At 41.8% G+C, this 21,449-nt stretch overlaps 1 protein-coding gene across 1 annotated transcript in view; it reads right to left on the bottom strand.

Annotated features, from left to right (window-relative positions):
- The window catches only part of sntg1 (syntrophin, gamma 1), a 150,961-nt gene that overhangs the window by 12,032 nt on the left and 117,480 nt on the right, over positions 1 to 21,449 (bottom strand). The window contains exons 14-15 of the mRNA XM_067977096.1: positions 16,518 to 16,670; positions 3,385 to 3,477 (exon numbers count right to left, since the gene is read on the bottom strand). Coding sequence (XP_067833197.1) covers positions 3,385 to 3,477; positions 16,518 to 16,670 — 246 coding nt within the window. The remainder of the gene's footprint in view (positions 1 to 3,384; positions 3,478 to 16,517; positions 16,671 to 21,449) is intronic.

The following is a 21,449-nucleotide window of genomic DNA, read 5'->3' as shown; positions in this document are numbered from 1 at the left end:
CGATCTCCATTCAACACTGGAAAACTGAATCTTTCATTAATTGAGTTCTCCCTCCACCTCTACACAACAAAATACAGCCCCTCATTCATCACACTCTTGCACTGAGATATTTGGTATTTCATTGATTGAGCGCTGTCTGTTTTACACAAAGTCATGATACGGGAGCTATTTTTCAATCTCATGGACAGTCATTTATAATGAAATGTCAGCAACTGGGTTTCAAAGAGCTCTACAAGGGAAAAAATGCTTTAAGGTATTTTGGGGTATGATTCCATCAAATCCATGGCAAAATGCTTCCAGGTTTTTCTCCTAATTCACATAGTAGTAAGCCTTTTTTTTAGGTAATAATAAATCTATTACAGGCAAAAGGCATATGCACGACTGCATACAAAATACTTTTGCACACAAGCTATTTACTTGTATATTTCTCTTGTGATTATAAATGTATTTAATGACTGTGGAATGATCTATTCATTCATTGCTTGAGATTTAACCATTTTTCACATTCTTAAATCCAGTTTGTACCACTTCAGAATGTCAGTTTAGCTCAGTTGTAGCACTCTCATCTCTGACTCAAAGATTGTGGGATCAATGCCCCACTCCTACGACTTGATCACATAGTCTAGATTGAAACTTGAGTGTAGTACTGAGGGACTGCTGTATTGTGGAAGGTGGCTTTCATATAAGACATTCAACTGAAGCCACACCTGCCTGCTCAGATGAGTATAAAAGATTGCATGGTGCTATTTGAAGAAGGACTGGCAGTTCTCCTGGTGTCCTGCACTCAACTGCACCACCAACTCAAAAAAAAACAAATTATCTGGTCATTCATTGATTTTTTGTTTATGGGTCCTTGCCATTTGAAAAGTGGCTATTGCAATTGCCTATATAACAACAGTGAATACAGCTCCAAAAGTAATTTATTGGCTGTGAAGCTCTTTGGGATGCTCCGCGGATGTGAATGATGCCATGTGAATGCAAAGAATTTCTCCTTTCTTTATGATAGATGTACTAGATACAGAAGCATTGGATATGATTCTAATTACACTCATGAGGCAGTCGTGTAAATTTATTGTTTGTGGGTTGTAAAGTAGCCTTGCCTTGAAACAACCCATCTAAATTAGCTAATCTTTGCAGTGATTGTACCTCTGCATTTATTCGCAGCTCTCCCAGGCTGAAGAGGAGCAAATAAAAATCACCCAGGATTCCTGCTTCCAATTGTTATCCAGTGACCCATGGTGGAAGTGGTGTATGTAAAGATAGAACTGAGCTTGGATTTGATCAAATAGGCCATTGATCCTGACTATATAGAGTCACACAGAAGGAATGGCCACTTGATTGAAGCACTGCTGGGCTGCATTCAAAATTGAACCAAACGCTTTAATAGATATGCCTGGAATTTCCATGGAGGTCCTCCCGGTCTGCTGCCAGGACCCCAGGAGAAATGGCATAAACGGCTAAAAACAGCCACAGAGGGTAGGTGCTGATGTTGCTCGCAAGCTGGTGGGTCACTGGCCTGGATTTCCTTGGGCCTGTTAGAAAAATGGCAAGAAAGGATTTCCATTCATTCATGTGATCCCACCAGCATGTGACTGCATTTTCCTTAGGGTGGGCTAATTTACTATTCAGGATGGGTTTAGAGAGGGAATCCTGCTCATGATTAATTCTCTGCTGCTGGTGGGGGGGTGAGGGTTGGGTCGAACTGCAGCAGTTCAAAGGCTGCTGCAGCTTAAAGGGCCAGAACCACAGCATTTTCATTAGGAGGAGAGACAGAGTGAGAGATAGAGAGATAGACAGAGATACAGACAGACAGGGACAGATCTGGAGCTAGAGCTCAAGTTACAATTCCAGTGGCAGAGGGAGGTGCAACATTGGAGCGTTTGCAATGGCCAAAGCCCCCAGATTTTCAGAAGCTGTGTTGGAGGTTTTGTTGGCAGAGATATGGGCAAGAAGAGAAAGGCTCTCTGGCAACCAGGAAAAGGAAGCTCCAGCAAAGAGAGGTTCAGGAAGATTGGAGGGAGGTGACTCGGGTGGTCAGTACCACTTCACCCACCCCCTGAACAGTTATTCACTGCCGTAAATGTTTTGGTGACCTCACTAGGTTGGCCAAGGTAAGTAAAGGCACAAATGCCCCTTCAGATGCTGGAAGCATGACACACCTCTGTACTACCCATATCCGCACAATGTAAAAGAAGAAATGGATGAGTCAGTTATTAAACACAAGAAACCTCATCAACGCCCCCACCCTTCACAGCCACACATCATTCTCCTACTATCCCACTGACCCATATCATATTTGCTTCCCATGTTTGAGTGAAAAGTGAAGAGATTGCCACATTGCCCTCTAGTCCGCCACTACTGGGACCTCTGGCCACTGCTGGAGAGCTCTTGAGGTCTTTCGATTGTGCCTGTCAGTAAAAATTTAACATCTTGATTGAACAATTTTCAGCCTGATTCCAGGACCCCTGCAGACCCTCTGGATGGCCCTCGTGCTAGTTTTCTTCAGGAGCCCCCACTCTCAGCAGCCCAACAAGTATAGAGAGAGGATGCTTAGGCAGGGGTCCATGAATGTCCCCTCCCACCTCATTTAAATCAGAACATTAGCCCTGCATCTCCTACAGGTGCAGGCCCACGAACATTACCAGCGAAATCCAGGAGCAGTGTAAGAGGAGCAAAAATCTGATGTAACGGTCTCTGCCCCATTTTCCTCTTCCTTGTGCCTGGGGATTGCCAAATCCTTAGGTGTAGGGATGAGAAAAACCTATCCTGTGAGTGGTCTGTCTAGCAGCAGTGAGATATGACTTTAATTAGCACAGCGAATAAAGCTCTCCATTCTCAGTTAGTAAGCTGGACAGGTTCACAAACACTATAAATATTTTTATATGTTATGTGAAAAGGAACTGATTGGTTTATGTTCACATTTGAATATGAAATTATATGAATGGATTTGAATAGTCAATAATTAGATATAGTTAAGAGACCTTCACTATTAATGTTGATTAATTTACCATATTAACTGATATGGCAGTGATTTTCAACTAACTTTACAAGGTTTAATTAAATATAAAGAAAGTGACTTTCGATCATAAAAGAGCTTGAGCAAGAAATATACCCCAAAATACTGACGTATTATAGCTCATAAACTACAGGGCATTAATTCAAATTTAGTTATCCATGTGGTAGAAAGTATCTGACATGAAGGGTTTTCTGTGAAGAAATCTAATTAAAGAATGCTTTGATTCAACTTTTGTGATAGCTTTGCGATAAAGCATTGCAAATTCATTTGAGGCCTGCAGTGCTTGAATGTTGAGCTGAAAGAACATTGCAGTAATTTTCAACTAAATTGATGTTAATAAAAAGGCAATCTTAAATTTATTATCTTACCTTTGATACAGCATCAAAGCATACAAAACCCATATTGAAGTCTATTGTCAGTCCCATGAGGTGACTCTCCAGCACACATGCGTAGGTCTTACACTGAAACAGTAGGAAACAAAATAGTGCACAAATAGTACTGCTTCTGGTCACAGAGAGATTGCACTGAAACACATCTCAGGAAAATGTTTTGGTGATTAACTCCCCTCAAGAGACACAATTCAATTTCATAAATATTTGGGGCCATCTTACCACATACTGGGCACTAAATTGGGCTGTGTAGCCCCTGTTGTTTCGGCGCTACACGGCCTCTCCGACATCCAAGATGGCGTCTTGGACGCGCACGCACGTTTCCTGCGTGACGTGCTCCAGACGCCATCTTGGTATAGGAGTTAGCGCAGGCACAGATAACGAACGCTGGAATCATGTAAAGTAGGGAGAAAATGGCTTCAATCAGTGTGCAACGCAGATTTAAAGTGATAGACACCAATTTGGGACTTAACGCTAAACTCAACACACAGTCTTAACCCCGACCATCTGAATGTGTCTCAGAATGCCTGGAGGACCCCCCACCAGTGCTATTTAAAGGGACCATGCAGGATTTACAGGTCAGTGGTTGGATTATAGCTTCTGGCTGCCGAGACATTTGTAACCATTTTTGGAGGTCTCCTAGACTTCAATACTAGGACGCGGGACATAGCCTAACATTTAGAGCCAGGATGTGCAGGAGTGAAGTTAGGAAATGCTTCTACACGCAAAGGGTGGGAGACGTTTGGAATGCTCTTCTGCAGACAGCAGTTGATGCTAGCTCAATTGTGAATGTTAAATCTGAGATTGATAGATTACTGTGAACCAAGGGTATTAAGGGATATGGGGCTACGACGGGTATATGGAATTAGGTCACAGGTCCACCATGATCTCATTGAATGGTGGAACAGGCTCGAGGGACTAAATGGCACTGCCACTTGTTGCCTCTTGATATGCGCCACCTTCTCCTGCAAGAAAGCGGGACGTGTGTCTGGGTGATGTGCCTGTCATGGTTGAATAGCTTCCAGTGTGTGTGGCCTGTGAGTTGTAGGTGGGCGGCTTGAAACAGTGGTAATGTGTAAGGGTGAGAGGAAGCATCTGATTGTAAGAGTTGAGTACTGATGGAAAGAGTTTATTGGTATGTGGGTGATGGGGGGTGTAGTGCGTGGTGCAGTTGGTAGGAGAGGCCACTTGACAGTTGACCTCACTCACCTTGACCACTCATGTCAAACCATTGAACTTCTTCCTGCACTGCATCCATGTTCATGATGCTGTGCGCCTGGCATTGACTTCGTCCCCCGCTGCCTCCCATTGCCTTATGAGTATATGTCGGCAGGGCCTCTTGTCCTCCCCTCCCCACGGATATAGGATGTCCCTCCTCCTGTCCACCTCTTGCACCCAAGGTCTCTGGTGCATCAGCAGAGACCTTGGTGCATGCACTCTTGCAGGCCTGGTACCAACTCAGATTGGCAGATTGGTGAGGTTTGGCGTGCAGATTGGAGGATGTGGGATTTAGTAGTGCGCAACCTTTATTCAATGTTTTAACATAACTCATCAGTGTGTAAACATAGGGATGGGACCTGCATCTGTGTTTTACGTGTACGATGTCTGATCTCCGTTCAGACTCCGTGCAGACAGTAGACTGTTATTTTCAACAAATAACATGTACCAGCTACCTTTAAAAGATTTCTAAGAAACATCCTCCCTTTAAGAGATTGAGCTCCCTCTGGTCGTAGCAAGTGCAAATTGCATTAATTCCTCGTGCAAGGCCTGGAAAGGAAGGCTGATTGCAGATAAGTCCTCGGGTGGGTCCAAACTTGCGTCCTGCCTGCATAGGGTCCATCGAGCGTGAGGTACCAGCGCATCGCCCTACCCCCGCCCGAAACGGACCCTTATCCAATTTTCTCCCCCCCCCCCCCCCAATATTTGAACGGTGACAAGATAATTATGGATGGGGAAGGCCATTTGGACCATCTAAATTCATCCATCCAGGAAGATGCTAAAGTCTCTCCATTACAGCATCCAATTGTTTCTTAAATGATTCCAGGGTATTCGCATCCACTACTCTATCTGGATATCTATTCCATACTTTGATCATTCTCTGTGGAGAAGAATTTCCTGACATCAATCCTAAATTTACCTTTTACTAATTTGAACCCGTGTCTCCTTGTGCTAATCTTGCAATTTAAAATAATAAACCAGATTTATCTTTTCCACTCACTTAACTATCTTATACACCACTGGAAGATCATCTATGCAATGCCTCCTGGGACAGAACTGATGTAAAGGAAGAAAAAGACTGGAATGGAGTGGATGTGAAAGCAACAGAGAAAAAATATCTGAAAATCACACAAGCACCAAAGGTCACAAACCATAGCACTATACATTAATTGGATGCTTTCTTCAGCCACTATAAATTCTACCCGTTAGCTTGACATATCATTGTAACTTTTACAAAGTACCCTCATGGAATAGTTACTGGTAATAGTTTATAATCATTTGCTAACTTAAATATAATATAAATTCCCCTGGCTTGTTCATTCTGATAGTGATTCCTATTTCCAAACATGTAGAGTTGCATCAAATCCCCTCTTGGTGTACAGTTAAGCTAGGAATGCTTGCACTGCTCCTCAACCTCCCCAGTTTTTTTGTATGATGTGGAGATGCCGGTGATGGACTGGGGTGGACAAATGTAAGGAATCTTACAACACCAGGTTATAGTCCAACAATTTTATTTTAAAATCACAAGCTTCCGGAGATTACCCCCTTCGTCAGGTCACCTGACGAAGGGGATAATCTCCGAAAGCTTGTGATTTTAAAATAAAATTGTTGGACTATAACCTGGTGTTGCAAGATTCCTTCGTTTTTTTGTAGTTCATTTTATATTTAGTTGAGGATCAAATTCCTTTTTTCAGCAGGGTTCATAAAATCATAGAACACAGAAAGAAGTTATTCGGCCCATCGTGCTTTTCCTTTACAAGTATATATCCAATTCCCTCTTGAAAGTTACTATTGAATCTGCTTCCACCGCCCTTTCAGGCTGTGCATTCCGGATCATAACAACTCGCTGCATAAAAAACTAAACACGTTTATTATATTTTAAATTTAATAAAAGTTATTAAACTTCAGATATTTATTGTTCTAATTTAAAATGCAATTGAATGTTTATCATGTGTTGTGAAAAGGAAACTGTATCTAAATTCTCCAGAATGTCTAAGCCTGGAGAATCCAAGGGAGCTTCAGTGAATTATATTTTAAGCACTTCGCTTAAATAAAACCTAGAATATATCATTATGCTGCAGTCCATTACAAATGTGTAAACATTTGAGAATCACGAAAGTTCCTTTAAAAAATGCTATTTAAGTTTGAAGTGAAGCTCGTGCATTACAGTCTAGAATAAAGAAGGTTAACACGTATCTCATTAAGGTATATAAAATATTAAATGGTATTGATCAGATAAACCTAAAATATTATTGAATCATAGACCAGAAATTTCATCATAAACCAGGACTGGACAAAATAAAATTTAAACTAAGAATTTGGGACAAAAAAGATCTTCTTGTGGATGCAGAGGGCATGACTGAGGCACTAAATTAATACTTCGCATCGGTCTTCACTAAAGAAGAGGATGCTGCCAGTAGCAGTAAAGGAGGAGGTAGTAGCGATATTGGATAGGATAAAAATAGATAAATAGGGTGTATTTAAAAGATAGGCAGGACTCAAAGAAGGAAAGTCACTCGGTCCAGATGGGATGCATCCTAGATTACTGAGGGAAGTGGAATCTGCTGCCTGTATCCTAACTCGCACAAAGTCCCGTTCTCCCATCACCCTTGTGCTCGCTGACCTACATTGGCTCCCGGTCCACCAACGTCTCGATTTTAAAATTCTCGTCCTTGTTTTCGAACCCCTCCATGGTTTCACCCCTCCCTATCTCTGTAACCTCCTCCAGCCCTACAACCCTCCGAGATCTCTGCACTCCTCCAATTCTAGCATTTTGCGCAACCCTGTTTTTAATCGCTCCACTATTGGCGGTCGTGCCTAGGCCCTAAGCTCTGGAATTCCCTCCCTAAACCTCTCTGCCTCTCTCTTCTCCTTTAAGACGCTCCTTAAAACCTACATCTTTGTCTAAGCTTTTGGTCACCTGTCCTAATATCTCCTTATGTGGCTCAGTGTCAAAATTTGTTTGATAATCGGTCCTGTGAAGTGTCTTGAGATGTTTTACTGATTTAAAGGTGCTATATAAATGCAAGTTGTTGTTGTAAGGGTGGAAATTGCGAAGGCTCTGGCCACAATCTTCCAATCCACCTTAGATATGGGGATGGTGCCGGAAGACTGGAGAATTGCAAATATTAAACCCCTGTTCAAAAAGGGGGAGAGGGATAAAACCGGCAATTACAGGACAGTCAGCCTAATGTCAATGGTGTGGAAACTTTTAGAGACAATAATCCAGGTCAAAATTAACTAGCACTTGGAAATCTATGGGCTAATAAATGAAAATCAGCATGGGTTTGTTAAAGGAAAATCGTGTTTGACTAACTTGATTGAGTTCTTTGATGAAATAAAGGAAAGGGTTGATGAGGGTAGTGCAGTTCGTGCTGTGTATATGGACTTTCAAAAGGCATTTGATAAAATACCACAAAATAGACTTGTTAGCAAAATTTAAGCCCGTGGGATTAAAGGGACAGTGGCAGCGTGGATATAAAATTGGCTAAGGGACAGAAAGCAGAGAGTAGTGGTGAACGGTTGTTTTGTCAGAATGGAGGGAAGTATATTGTGGTGTTCCCCAGGGGTCAGTATTAGGACCACTGCTCTTTTTGATATATATTAATGACCTGGACTTGGGTACAGAGGGCATAATTTCAAAGTTTGCAAAATTTCACATTTGCGAAATTCGCATCAGCGAAAATCAGAAATGTAGTAAACAATGTGGAGGATAGTAACATACTTCAGGAGGACAAAGACATACTGATTAAATGGGCAGACACATGGCAGATGAAATTTAACACAGAGAAGTCGAAAGTGATACATTTTGGTAGGAAGAATGAGGAGAGGCAATTTCAACTAAATGGTACAATTTTAAAGGGGGTACAGGAACCTAGGGGTATATGTATGCAAATCTTTGAAGGTGGCAGAACAAGTTGAGAAGGCTGTTAAAAAAGCATACGGAATCCTGGGCTTTATTAATAGACGCATAGGGTACAAAACAAGGAAGTTATGGTAAACATTTATAAAACACTGGTTGGGCCTCAGCTGGAGTATTGTGTTCAATTCTGGGCACCACACTTCAGGAAGGATGTCAAGACCTTAGAAAGGGTGCAGAAGAGATATACTAGAATGGTACCAGGAATGAGGGACTTCCGTTATGTGGAGAGACTGGAGAAGCTGGGATTGTTCTCTCTAGAACAGAGAAGGTTAAGGGGAGATTTGATAGAGGTGTTCAAGATCATGAACGGTTTTGATAGAGTAAATATGGAGAAACTGTTTCCTGTGACAGAAGAGTCAGTAACCAAAGGACACAGATTTAAGGTGATCAGCAAAAGAGCCAGAGGCGACATGAGGAAACATTACTTTAGGCAGCGAGTTGTAACAATCTGGAATGCACGGCCTGAAAGGGTGGTGGAAGCAGATTCACTAGAAACTTTCAATAGGGAATTGGATAAATACTTGAAGGAAAAAGATTTACAAGGCTGTGGGGAAAGAGCCGGAGAATGGGACTAATTGGACAGCTCTTTCAAAGAGCCAGCACAGGCACAATGGCCTCCTCCTATGCCATACCTACTATGATGCTACGATACTATGAAAGGAACAGAATCTTACTCAAAGACTTTGGAATAATCTGCCTGGTCAGGGTAGCAGAGAAAAAACATTAGGGGCATTTAAAATGAAGTTGGAAGTTGTAATGAGAGAGTTAGGGGACCGGAGGGATGAGCTTCGATGAGCCAAATATTCTTTCCTCATCCTTAAGTTTTTTGCATCCCTTTGTTTGTTTTTAAAATAAGGAAGTAATACATCTTGAATGCTGCTTGTGTGTGTTGTAAAAACCACTATGTAGGAAAAAGTCCACTGTCTCTAGATGTCTCTGCTGCTTATGAAAGCAGTTTCAAAGTTCTAGATACTTTGAATTCTCCGTGTTTAACTTTTGAAAATCCAAGTAAGGCTTATTCAACAGATCCCTTTAGTATCTTATCACCTCCACGACAATGGAGCAGAGGCAAATGTAACAGTTAAGGGTGTTGTGAAATTGTCAACACCAATCTTGGCAAGCCAGTCCTAGATCCCACTGGGATGTCAGTGAGAGCCTAGACAATAATGTACTCATATATGTGTAGACATAACCTGAGGATTTTAAGTTTCCAGTCATTTCAGTTTATAGCTATAGTTCTTGTATAAGCTGCAACAGAAGCATTTCTGACAATTCAAAAATGCTATTATATTGCCAGGACATTATATTCATAATTTATTTACTTAACCAAATCACAGTGACAGTAATATATAAGCCTAAAACAAGTAAAGGATTACAAAGGTAAAGATGAAAAATAACTGCAATTGCTAGAAATCTAAAATGAGGAAATTCGGAAGAAGGAGCTACATCCAAAACCAATCTTATATCTTTTCAGCTGCTCGAGGACTGCCATGAGCATTTTTTATTTTTATTAAATCTGTAAATGTAGGTCAAATCAAGCATTTTTAATTTGAATCAGATTTGGCCCATTCACCATTTAAACAAATACATTGAATCATAACAATTGGAAACAAAATGCAGTTTTCATTAATTTAATAGCAAGAATAACTCAATCAGTTACTGTGGCTACTATTCACACTTCACAACCACTATAACAACATTTGAGCCACAAGAGATTGCTTCATCAGCCTGATCTTATAGGAGTGTCGTTTGGGATTATGTGAACCTTTCTGCTCCGGGTTGATTTAAAATCTATCAGAAAACATATCAAAGTATAGAATCATAGAATCTTACAGCACAGAAGGAGGCCATTCAGACCATTCTGCCTGCTCTTTGAAAGGGCTATTCAATTAGCCCCACTCCCCTGCTCTTTCTCCATAGCCCTGCAAATGTTTCCTTTTCAAGTATATATCCAATTCTGTTTTGAAAGTTAACTTTCTCCTACATTAAACTCATGCTGTTCCTGGGATAATAATAGGGTATGGTAGCCTGGGAGTTATGGTAGTGGACTAGTAGCTTAGCTGCCAGGTGTTCAAATCCCACCATAGCAAGTTATTCAAAATATCTGGCAATTTGTGGACTAGTACTAGAAAAAAATGGCCTTAAAGGCTGGTTCACTAATGTCCTTCAGGGAAGGGACCCACCATCCCTACCTGGTCTAGCCTATAGATAACTGCAGTCCTACACTGTGTGGTTGACTCTTAATGCTCTCAGAGTAACTAGGGCTAGGCAATAAATGCTGTCTTGCCAGTGTTAGCCACATTCCAATAATTATGTAATTAAAACAAAAGCTTTTTAAAATGAATTGACTTTGAAAGACTGGCTATACCAATAGCAAAAAAGTACTCTGGGAAAAGTGAGGGACAGACCTGAAATGAAAATAGCAATGCTTTTATTTAAAGTCTTAAATCATTTGGACTGTGAAATATGATCGGTATTTTGAGAAGTGAGATAGCAATTGCATTCTAAATCAGAAGTTATAGTCAAATAAGACAGTGGAGTCTTACTCTTTGGAGAAAGCTGCTAACAAAAGTATTGTATTGCAAATATTCATCTTTTATATCAGCAATGCTATTTCACAGAAATGTTAGAACAATTGTATTGATTGCCAATTTGATATATATGAAGTGATGCAGATCACAATCTGGAAAGTAAAAAGATAATAGAGTAAATCAGCACATTGAAAACAACAACCCATACCAACTTCATTGGGCTCCTGGTTGCTTACAATGTTGTTAATTCTTCATTCCGCTCTCACTCTGACCTCTCTGTCTTTGGCCTCCTGCACTGTTCCATTGAAGCTCAACTGAAGCTTGAGGAACAGCACCTTATCTTGCTACTAAGCACTTTACAGCACTCTGGCTTTAACATTGGCTTTAACAACTTCAGACCTTAACCACAGCTCTTATTTTCTCTTGGACAGATGAGCTGGTAATGTAGGATGAGTGCACCAGTGCTTTCGGGAACGGGGGAGGTTGTAGGCTAGTGCTTGGGATGGGGGTCCCCTATCGGCACACAGCACCCCTGATGACACCTGCATTTTTCTTTTCCACACTCCCTTCTTGGCTTTGTCAGATTTTCTATGCTGCCCTCCACTGCTATTCTGCTGTAACCATTTACACATCCTCTGGGTCTTAGATACATCTTTTGTTTCTCTAATTTCTCTCTGTATTGTCTCCTTTTGTCTTACACCATTATGACTTCTTTCATTCAATCATCTCTTGTCCTCCACCTAATCACAGAACATCCTTTTGTTCTCCCCGCTCCCTTTTCCTTGGTTTTGGTACTCCTTATAAACTATTCATCAGTAACTTCTTCCGATTCTGCCAATTCTTACAGCATTTTCTGTTTTTATTTCAGAAACTGCAGTATTTCATTTTTTGTTTTCACTATATAACTTCCAATGGGCTGATTTTGATCTCCTTTGTTAATCTGCAGCACACTAAACCGATAATTTATACTTATATTTATATATTTAGTAGTACTACTGTTTGTTTTGGCCTATGAATATTTCAATGAAGGAATAAATGTGCTCTGGCATATTGCTACCCGACTGGTAGCATTTTAATGTTCATCGTTAGAAGGAACTCACAGCATAAGTGAATCTGAGGGCCATTAAAGCCAGTGTGTCTATATTTTTTAGGAAAAGGAGAAGAGGTAGTGAATTTTTTGCGATCATTAATGTGGAGGATATCAGTTTTGGACAATGGCAAGTTTTTCCATTTTGACATCCAGTATCGGTACCGAACATTCCCAGTTCAGGGGCAGCATATATCAGATTATAGGCCACTTGCTTCACCATAATAGACAAGCTATAACACCTTAAGTTTCTAATCTTGGCTATCCCAACATGGAAGGACTATGTGGAAACTAAGTGGTCAAAATGAGAATGAGAACCACTGCTTTGTTTTGACAGCTTAAGGGTGACATTGTCAAAGGCCTAGTCAAAGATAAATAATATTGGAGGCAGAAAGATATTTTGGAATTTTGTTTGAATTAAATTTTGTGTTTGAGGGAGAAATTTTGCAGTCCTTTCTGAAGAGATAAAATGGGTTGGGTTTGGTAGAGTCCATATTAGTGTGGATTGTATGTCATCTGTGAAAAGACGGGACTTGAGAGGCCAAATAATCTTTTGTTGCTCAATGCTTACTTATGTTGTTATAAAGATGTGCTTAACCCCAATAGACTGCCAAGGATTTGTTTGCTTGCATTTTACTTCTCAATGGGACTAAGTGGGAAACTAAATATTATGGGGATGAAATTCCTACTTCGCGGTAGTGCGAAACAGGTGATAGCGAATTGGCAGCCTCTTTTACACTTCACCCAATTTTGACTTCTACTGACTTCAATGGCAGCAAGTGGCAGTGGCATTTAGCCCGTTGAGCCTGTTCTGTCATTCAGTGAGATCGTGGTTGGTCTATGACCTAACTCCATATACCCAATTGAGCCCCATATCCCTTAATACCCTTGGTTCACAGAAATCTATCAGTCTCAGATTTAAAATTCACAAGTGAGCTAGCATTAGCTATCTCTCACCCTTCACGCCTGCACGTCCTGACTCTAAATGTTAGGCTATGATCCCTTGCCTTAGTATTCAAAGAGAGGAGACCTCCAAAAACAGTTACAAATGCATCAGCAGCCAGAAGCAATAATCCAGCGACAAACCTGTAAATCCAGCATAGTCCCTTTAAATAGCACTGGTGGAGGGTCTTCCAGGCACTCTAAGACATGTTTGGATGGCCGTGGTTAAGACTGTGCATTGGGTGGAGCGTTAAGTGCCAAAACGGTGTCTATCACTTTCAATCAGCATGGCGTCCAGCGCACATCATGCTAGAAGCGTGCATTGGCATCGAAGACACCATCATGGATCTCCGGGAGGCTGCGTAGTGCTGAAACAACGGGCGCTACACAGCCCAATTTTGTGCCCCCTCACATCTCTGTTCCTCCACCACCTTCTCCTCTTTGAAGATCCTCCTTAAAAACCACCTCTTTGACTAAGCTTTTGCTCACCCCACCCATTTTTTGTCTGATTATATTTCTGTGAAGCACTTTGGGATGTTTTTCTACTTTAAAGGCACTATATAAATGCAAATTTTTGTTGTTGGAATAAGGTAAATCCTAGATTTTAAAAAGTGCTCAATTGTGTGAGGCTAAAGGAGCAATTGTAGACTAGTGAGTCTATTTAAAATAAAGTGATAGAGGACTTGGGTTTAAGTTGACTAGGGCTGAGATAGTCAAAACCTCTGACCCGCTATCTTACAATTTTCTGTCCAGGAAACTATGGTCAGAATGTTCAACTTCGGGGGGGATGTAAAGTGGGCAATGTGGGATCGTCCACTCATTGCACACCCTGCCTGATTTTCATTTCCATTGTGGAAAGGAAACTCGGGCAGGGTGTATATCGGGCGGCCGATCCAATATCGCCCGTTTTACACCCCTTGTCGAAGTTGGAAGTAACAGTGTAGGTTTCATTTAATAGACTGAATCTATTACTGATTTTTTGTTTTGCACAATTGTGCCTTTCTTTTGTTCTATAGATAATGTAAAAAAAAATGAAACATTTTTAAAAAGCATCACCTTCAAGAGTTTTTTTAAATCTTCACTTTTTTTATGGCAAATCTCAGAAACAACTTTTAATCTAATCCCTTGAGACATTTACTGGCCCCAGAAAACATTTAATCAGTGGCAGAACAATAAGAAAGGTTGAATAGGGAACTGTAATGTAAACATCAGCCTCAAAGTTAGGCAGTGGAATACTAGAGTACAAATACTTAATGTATTGGTTTGCTATTCCTCTCTTTATTCTACTTTAGGAAGTAATCCAACTATTTTAAATGGGCTAACACCTTTACTAAAGTAGCAAAGGGAGGAATTTCAGACAAATGCATTAAATGTTTGCAAGCTGATATTCTGTGGGGGGACTTTAGGACCCACATGTCTTTAATACACAAAGCACTCCTCCAGTGTCCATCATCAACAAGATACAAGGTAACTGAAGGAGAAATTTTAGCCCTGACTTTAACTCAGGGCAGGAATAAAGGTGCGTGAGGGGTGTGGGAGGGCCTCAGTTAGGTAGTCAGACTCTGGCTCCCGCCCAAAGAGGATGGGAATAATGTCACCACCGGCGGGTGAGAGTCAAAATTCATCAGGAGGCCGCTGGGGATCCATGGTAACGGTGTTTCTTTAAAAATTTGTTCATGGGATGTGGGCGTAGCTGGCAAGGCCAGCATTTATTGCCCATCCCTAATTGCCCTTGAGTCTGGCAAGGTAAATCATAATCTGGGGGGGGGGGGGTAGGGAAGCCCATGGCAGAGGATGAACTAAGGTATCCCTGTGGGGCCAGGAGGAGCACTTCTGCTTCTCATGACCCACAAGGAACATTTAAAAATAAAAAAAACACTTACCTGAGCCTCCTGAGGCGAGGATCCCTGCTTTCACTGGTGGGTCTTAGTCGGGCCCATGGTTAAAATGGTCTGTGTGTCTTGTTGACATCATCGGTATGTCACACTGCCAGTTAAGTCAGGCCCCCACTCCTTTGGGTCGGGCAAGCAAAAATGGTGGGGAGCAGGAATGCATCAGGAAAGCAGCACAAACACCCCCACCCCCCACCCACCAGCTTAACTCCTCGCTCGCACTGTTCCCATCAGGTGGGGGTTAAAATCTATCCCTTAATTTCAGGGCAACTGTTAGATTTGGGTAAATGCATTTATTTAAAGGTAAAAGTAGTCAAGCCTTACGTTAACATTCTTTTTGCCTAATTATTAGCCCCATTCAAGCTGCTGCAGTTCCTTTCAACTATTGTTTGGTTAGGTTCTACTTAGCTATTGATTCACCTCCCCCCCCCCCCCCACCCCCCGTTTCATTACATAACTTTTGATATTCTCTGCAATCCTTTATTGCCCATTTGATTCTGTGGGGTAGATCTTGACTTTGTGTGACAGTTAATAGCAAATCGGCAGCCCGTTTAATATCTCTCCTGATTTTTATTTCTACTGACTTCAATGGAAATAAAAATCATGAGAGATGTAAAACGGGCTGCTGATTTGCTATCACCTGTTTTACACTGTCACATGAAGTCAAGATCTATCCCTGTGAGTCCCACTCTCTTGCACCTTTTATTGTCATTTTTATAATTTCCTCAACACGGAAAATATTTCAAACTGAATGGATTCCACTTGCTGAGCAGCCATTGATAAGTGTGGAGAGCCTGAAAGCAGTTTGTCAGATGGCTATGATGATGTTGCACCTCTGGCTGAATTTATATGAGATTCTAGGGATTAAATGTTTTTTTTTTGTCTTTCACCAGATTGGAGAATAGTCAATATCACAGAAAATACTTCCATTTAATTAGAGAAGCAAACTTTTTAAAGTAAAACCTGATGTTAAAAGCAGACAAACTTGTTGGATCGAATGTGTTTTTCCTGTCACTAAAAATTCTTAACCCCCCTGTGTTACCCAGTGCATTTAAACCAACAGCATCAAGTAATGACATCATCATCTGGCAATTTAACACCATAGTAAAATTATCAACTATTGTGATCTCATTAATGATTTATTAATTGTTCGTTTTAATGCCATGATTCACCAGGAGAAAAGGGAATGAGTATGATAACTTTTTTCTCTCTCTCTATCACTGTGAATTGTTCACATTAAATAGATAATGCAAAATCAATAAATCATGAATGAAATCACCAATGTTGGCAGCACGGCCATAACTATCTGTTCAAAAGAGTGATTGGCTGCTCTCAGTAAGTGGAAATTGTTCACATGAAACTAATATTTTACATGTAGTTGATATGTTGAAAACGAACAGTGCCAAGACTTAGATATACAGGAATGTGAGGAACACATATTAAATGGAGCCTGAAGCTTACTTTCAATATATATCCATTCAGACGTCTATTTATCCATGATGGCTTAGCTTTGGTAATACCTGTATTCGTTCCACCTCCAAGAAGGTAGCTGTCTGAAAAGCCTTTTCCCAGAGAATGAGTTCATCTTCTAATTCCACACTGAAGACAAGGTCCTCTCCATTTTCTGTCTGAACACTAAAACAGTGTTTCCGCCGGTCCCACAGATCACTGTCCTGATGAAAACCTGAAGTTATATAATCTGGCATACATCAATTAATATTTTCACCTAACACACAGACATTAAGGATATATATCACAAAGGCAACATTTGATGCTTGAAAGGTGTTTATGTTTAAGTTTCATCCTGAATATTGCAGGAAGTGAATCTTTAACAAAAAGCTTTGGCAAGTCTTTCTTCTAAATTCACTTCCAAATGATGTTGCAATTTGTCTGAAAACGTGTCAATGCACAAAGACATCTGTGTGTTGCTTGTACATGGCATCATTGTGATGATAAATGACATGCAGCCTTTCCCTTTTCCCACAGGCCAAATATTTTAAGTTCTAGCCTCTGAAACTTTTTTCTTTCAACTCAGCATCATATCACTTAGTTTTTTAATGAAAAGGCAGATATTTCAAAATTACTGTTTGAGGGGGCTGCCTTTGACTATCTGGTTTTAATGGCAAAAGGTATCGGATATAAAGATCATAAGACCATAAGAGATAGGAGCTGGAGTAGGGCATTAGGCCCCTCGAGTCTGCTCCGCCATTTAATGAGATCATGGCTGATCTGATTTTTACCTCAACTCCACTTTCCCGCCCTTTCCCCATATCCTTTGACTCCCTTGCTGATCAAAAATTTGTCTAACTCAGCCTTGAATGTATTCAATGACTCAGCCACCGCAGCTTTTTGAGGTAAAGAATTCCAAAGATTTATGACCCTCTGGGAGAAGAAATTCCTCCTCATTTCCATCTTAAATGGGCGACCCCATATTCTGAAACTATGTCCTCTAGTTTTAGATTCCTCGATGAGGGGTAACATCCTCTCAGCATCTACCCTATCGAGTCCCCTCAGATTCTTAAATGTTTCAATAAGATCTCCTCTCATTCTTCTGAACTCCACAGAGTATAGACCCAACCTGTTCAATCTTTCTTCATAAAACAACCCTTCCATACCCGGAATCAATCTAGTGAACCTTCTCTGAACTGCCTCCAATGCAAGTATATCCTTCCTTAAATAAGGGCACCAGAACTGTACGCAGTACTTGGAGGTGTGGTCTCACCAGCACCCTGTACAGTTGTAGCATGACTTCCCCACTTTTATACTCCAACCCCCTGGAAATAAAGGCCAATAATCCATTTGCCTTCCGGATTACCTGCTGTACCTGCTGCACCTGTGACTTCTTGTGTTTCACATACGAGGACACCCAGATCCCTCTGTACCGCAGCATTTTGTAGTATTTCTCCATTCAAATAACATTTTGATTTTTAATTTTTCCTACCAAAGTGGATGACTTCACATTTTCCCACATTATATTCCATCTAACAAATTTTTGTCCATTCGCTTAACCTGTCAATATCCCTTTGCAGACACTTTGTGTCCTCATCACAACTTGCTTTTCCACCTATCTTTGTATCATCAGCAAATTTGGCCACAGTACACTCTGTTCCTTCATCCAAGTCATTGATATATATTGTAAATAGTTGAGACCCCAGCACTGATCCCTGCGGCACCCCACTAGTTACAGATTGCCATTTTGAAAATGACCCTTTTATCCTGACTCTGTTTTCTGTTAGTTAGCCAATCCTCTATCCATGCCAGTGTATTACCCCCAACATCATGAGCTCTTATCTTGTGCACTAATCTTTTATGTGGCACCTTATCGAATGCCTTTTGGAAATCCAAATATACTGCATCCATTGGTTCCCCTTTATCCACCCTGCCCATTACTTCCTCAAAGAACTCTAATAAATTTGTCAGACACGATTTCCCCTTCATAAAACCATGTTGACTCTCCTTGATTGTATTATGGGCTCAATTTTACGGGGAAATTGCGGGTGCTTTGAGGACGGGGGGCTCTGAAAATCGCGGAAATCCCATTCAGGTTCAGAAGCTGGCTCCAACCCGCTGACTTCCGAGTTTCCCAAGGACACACCAGTTAAAGAGCCAAATGTACCTCATTGAGGTACTTAAGGCACTTTACTTGTGACGGATTACTTGGTTATAACGATTTTTAACTTACCTGGGTGGCTTGCCCACCGCTTCTGATTCACGCCTGGTGAAACCAGATGTGAAGGGCCGGATCAGGGAAAAAGAAACAAAATAAAGTACATCAAAAACTATTGAAGGAAGTTAAAACACAAAATCAACCCAACTTTCCACTCTGCTCCGATGTCTGATGTCTCCCTGTCTGATGTCCTCCTCTTCACCCCTCCGATGTCCCCCTCTTCACACCCCCACTGTCCTCCCGATGTCCCCCTCTTCACTCCCCCCGATGTCCCACCGATGTCCTCTTCTTTACCCCAGATGTCCCCTCCGACCTTCCCCTCTCCCACCGATCTTCCCCCTCTCCCACCGATCTTCCCCCCTCCCACCGATCTTCCCCCCTCCCACCGATCTTCCCCCTCTCCCACCGATCTTCCCCCTCTCCCACCGATCTTCCCCCCTCCCACCGATCTTCCCCCCTCCCACCGATCTTCCCCCTCTCCCACGGATCTTCCCCCCTCCCACCGATCTTCCCCCTCTCCCACCGATCTTCCCCCCCTCCCATCTCCTGATCTTCCCCCCTCCCCCCTCCCCTGATCTTCCGTTCCAGCGCCGGATGACATCTCGCTCTCTCTCTTTCTCGCCGCCCCCCCCCCCCCACCCCCACCTCCTCGGGTTGCAGCTCCTGATGGCAGCCGGCCTGCCAGTCAGGCTGGCTGCTGGGCGCAAAACCCCAGACAGCACGTTAATCGTCAGCAATCACCATGCGATCGTACACCTTCAGCCCCCCACCCCCCCGCTGCTGCCAGCCCGCCACCATTTCAAAATTGAGCCTTATGAGTCTCCAAATGTCCTGCTACTACTTCCTTAATAATGGATTCTAGCATTTTCCCAATAACAGATGTTAGGTTAACTGGTCTATAGTTACCTGCTTTCTGTCTCACTCCCTTCTTGAATACATTTGCGGTTTTCCAATCTGCTGGGACCTTTCCAGAATCCAGTGAATTCTGGAAGATTACAACCAATGCATCCACTATCTCTGTAGCCACTTCCTTTAAGACCCTCAGATGCAAGCCATCAGGTCCAGGGGACTTGTCAGCCTTTAGACCCATTAGTTTACCTAGTATTTTTTCTCTAGTGATAGTGACTGTTTTTAGTTCCTCCCTCCCCTTTGCCCCTTGATTATCTACTATTATTGGTATGTTATTAGTGTCTTCTACTGTGAAGACAGATACAAAATATCTATTCAATTCCTCTGCCATTTCCTTGTTTTCCATTATTATTTCCCCAGTCTCATCCTCTGAGGGACCAAAGTTGAGATGTAACGGTGGATCTCTATAAATCTTTAGTAAGGCCACTGTTGGAGTACTGTGTGCAATTTTGAGCTCCACACGATAGGAAAGATGTTGAGGCAATAAAAAGGATACAGCACAAATTCACTAGGCTACTGATTGGTAAGAGGGAATACAAATACAAAAAAAGACTTGAACAATTGGAGCTGTTTTCATTAGAAGAGAGAAGATTACGATGTGATTTGATAGAGGTGTTTAGAATTATGAAGGGATGGGATGGTGTAGATAGAAACAGACTGTTTGGAGTAATTGAGGGGCCTAGAACAGGGGGACATATATATTTAAGATTAAACGTAAAAGATTTAGGACAAAGAGCACAAGAAACTTTTTTACACAGAGGATTGTGAGGGTGTGGAATGCTCTAGAGGTAGTGACTGAAGTAGAGACCGTGCGGGGGAAATTTGACTGCTGCCCAAAACAGGTGCGAAGTCAGTGGAGCGGCTGCACTGCACGCCCAAAGGCAATTTTCAGATTTGGGCCTTATTTAAAGGTCACCAGCAAGCTGCAGGCATCAAACGAGTGCTCCACTGCAGATCAGCAGTTGCAGGAAGGCGAGAAATTGACCTGCTTCCATGTTGAACCGGCTAACAGGCACTTCTGCTCCTTCTGGCCCCACAAAAATTCTCCCAAAACAAATCTGGGCCTTTTCTTGTTTGGTCACCAACGATCCCTTTAAGGAACGCTGGTTAGGCTACTCCATGCCGAATACAAGTGGGCTGTACACACTCCACCCATTTGTACCTGAAAGTTGCAAATGGGGCCCTACAAGCTGTGTAAAACCCCCATTTGTATCTTTAAGAAGACTTACATCTATAACAGGTGGTTATGCATCTCGCACATTTACAGTCCTGCATCAGCTGGGCCTTGGTGCTCTGCCTCCGATTTTCAACCGCCTCAGGCGAGAAATGGGTGGCTGGCAGTTGAAAATCTCCCTCCATGTCACCAACGCAAATAGATATAAACGGATATGATATAACAGCAATTACAGAGACATGGCTGCAGGGTGACCGAGGCTGGGAGCTGAATATTTAGGAAGGACAGACAAAAAGGAAAAGGAGGTGGGGTGGCGTTGTTAGTAAAGGATGAAATCAGAGCAATAGTGAGAAAGGATATTGGCTCAGAAAATGAAGATGGAGAATCAGTCTGGGTGGAGTTAAGAAGCACCAAGGGGCAGAAAACATTGGTGGGAGTTGTCTATAGACCTCCAAACAGTAATGGTAATGTAGGGGATGGGATCAAACAGGAAATTAGAGATGCATGTAACAAGGGTACTAATGTAATCATGGGTGACTTTAATCTGCAAATAGACTGGCCAAACCAAATTAGCAATAATACTGTGGAAGATGAATTCCTGGAGTGTGTACGAGATGTTTTTTTAGACTAGTACATTGAGGAGCCAACCAGGGAACAGGCTATCCTAGATTGGGTATTGTGCAATGAGAAGGGGTTAATTAA

The sequence above is a fragment of the Heptranchias perlo genome, chromosome 3, assembly GCF_035084215.1.
Source record: "Heptranchias perlo isolate sHepPer1 chromosome 3, sHepPer1.hap1, whole genome shotgun sequence".
Classification (NCBI taxonomy): Eukaryota; Metazoa; Chordata; class Chondrichthyes; order Hexanchiformes; family Hexanchidae; genus Heptranchias; species Heptranchias perlo.
The sequence above is the reverse complement of the archived record's forward strand: the minus strand, read 5'-3'. Positions and strand labels throughout refer to the sequence as shown.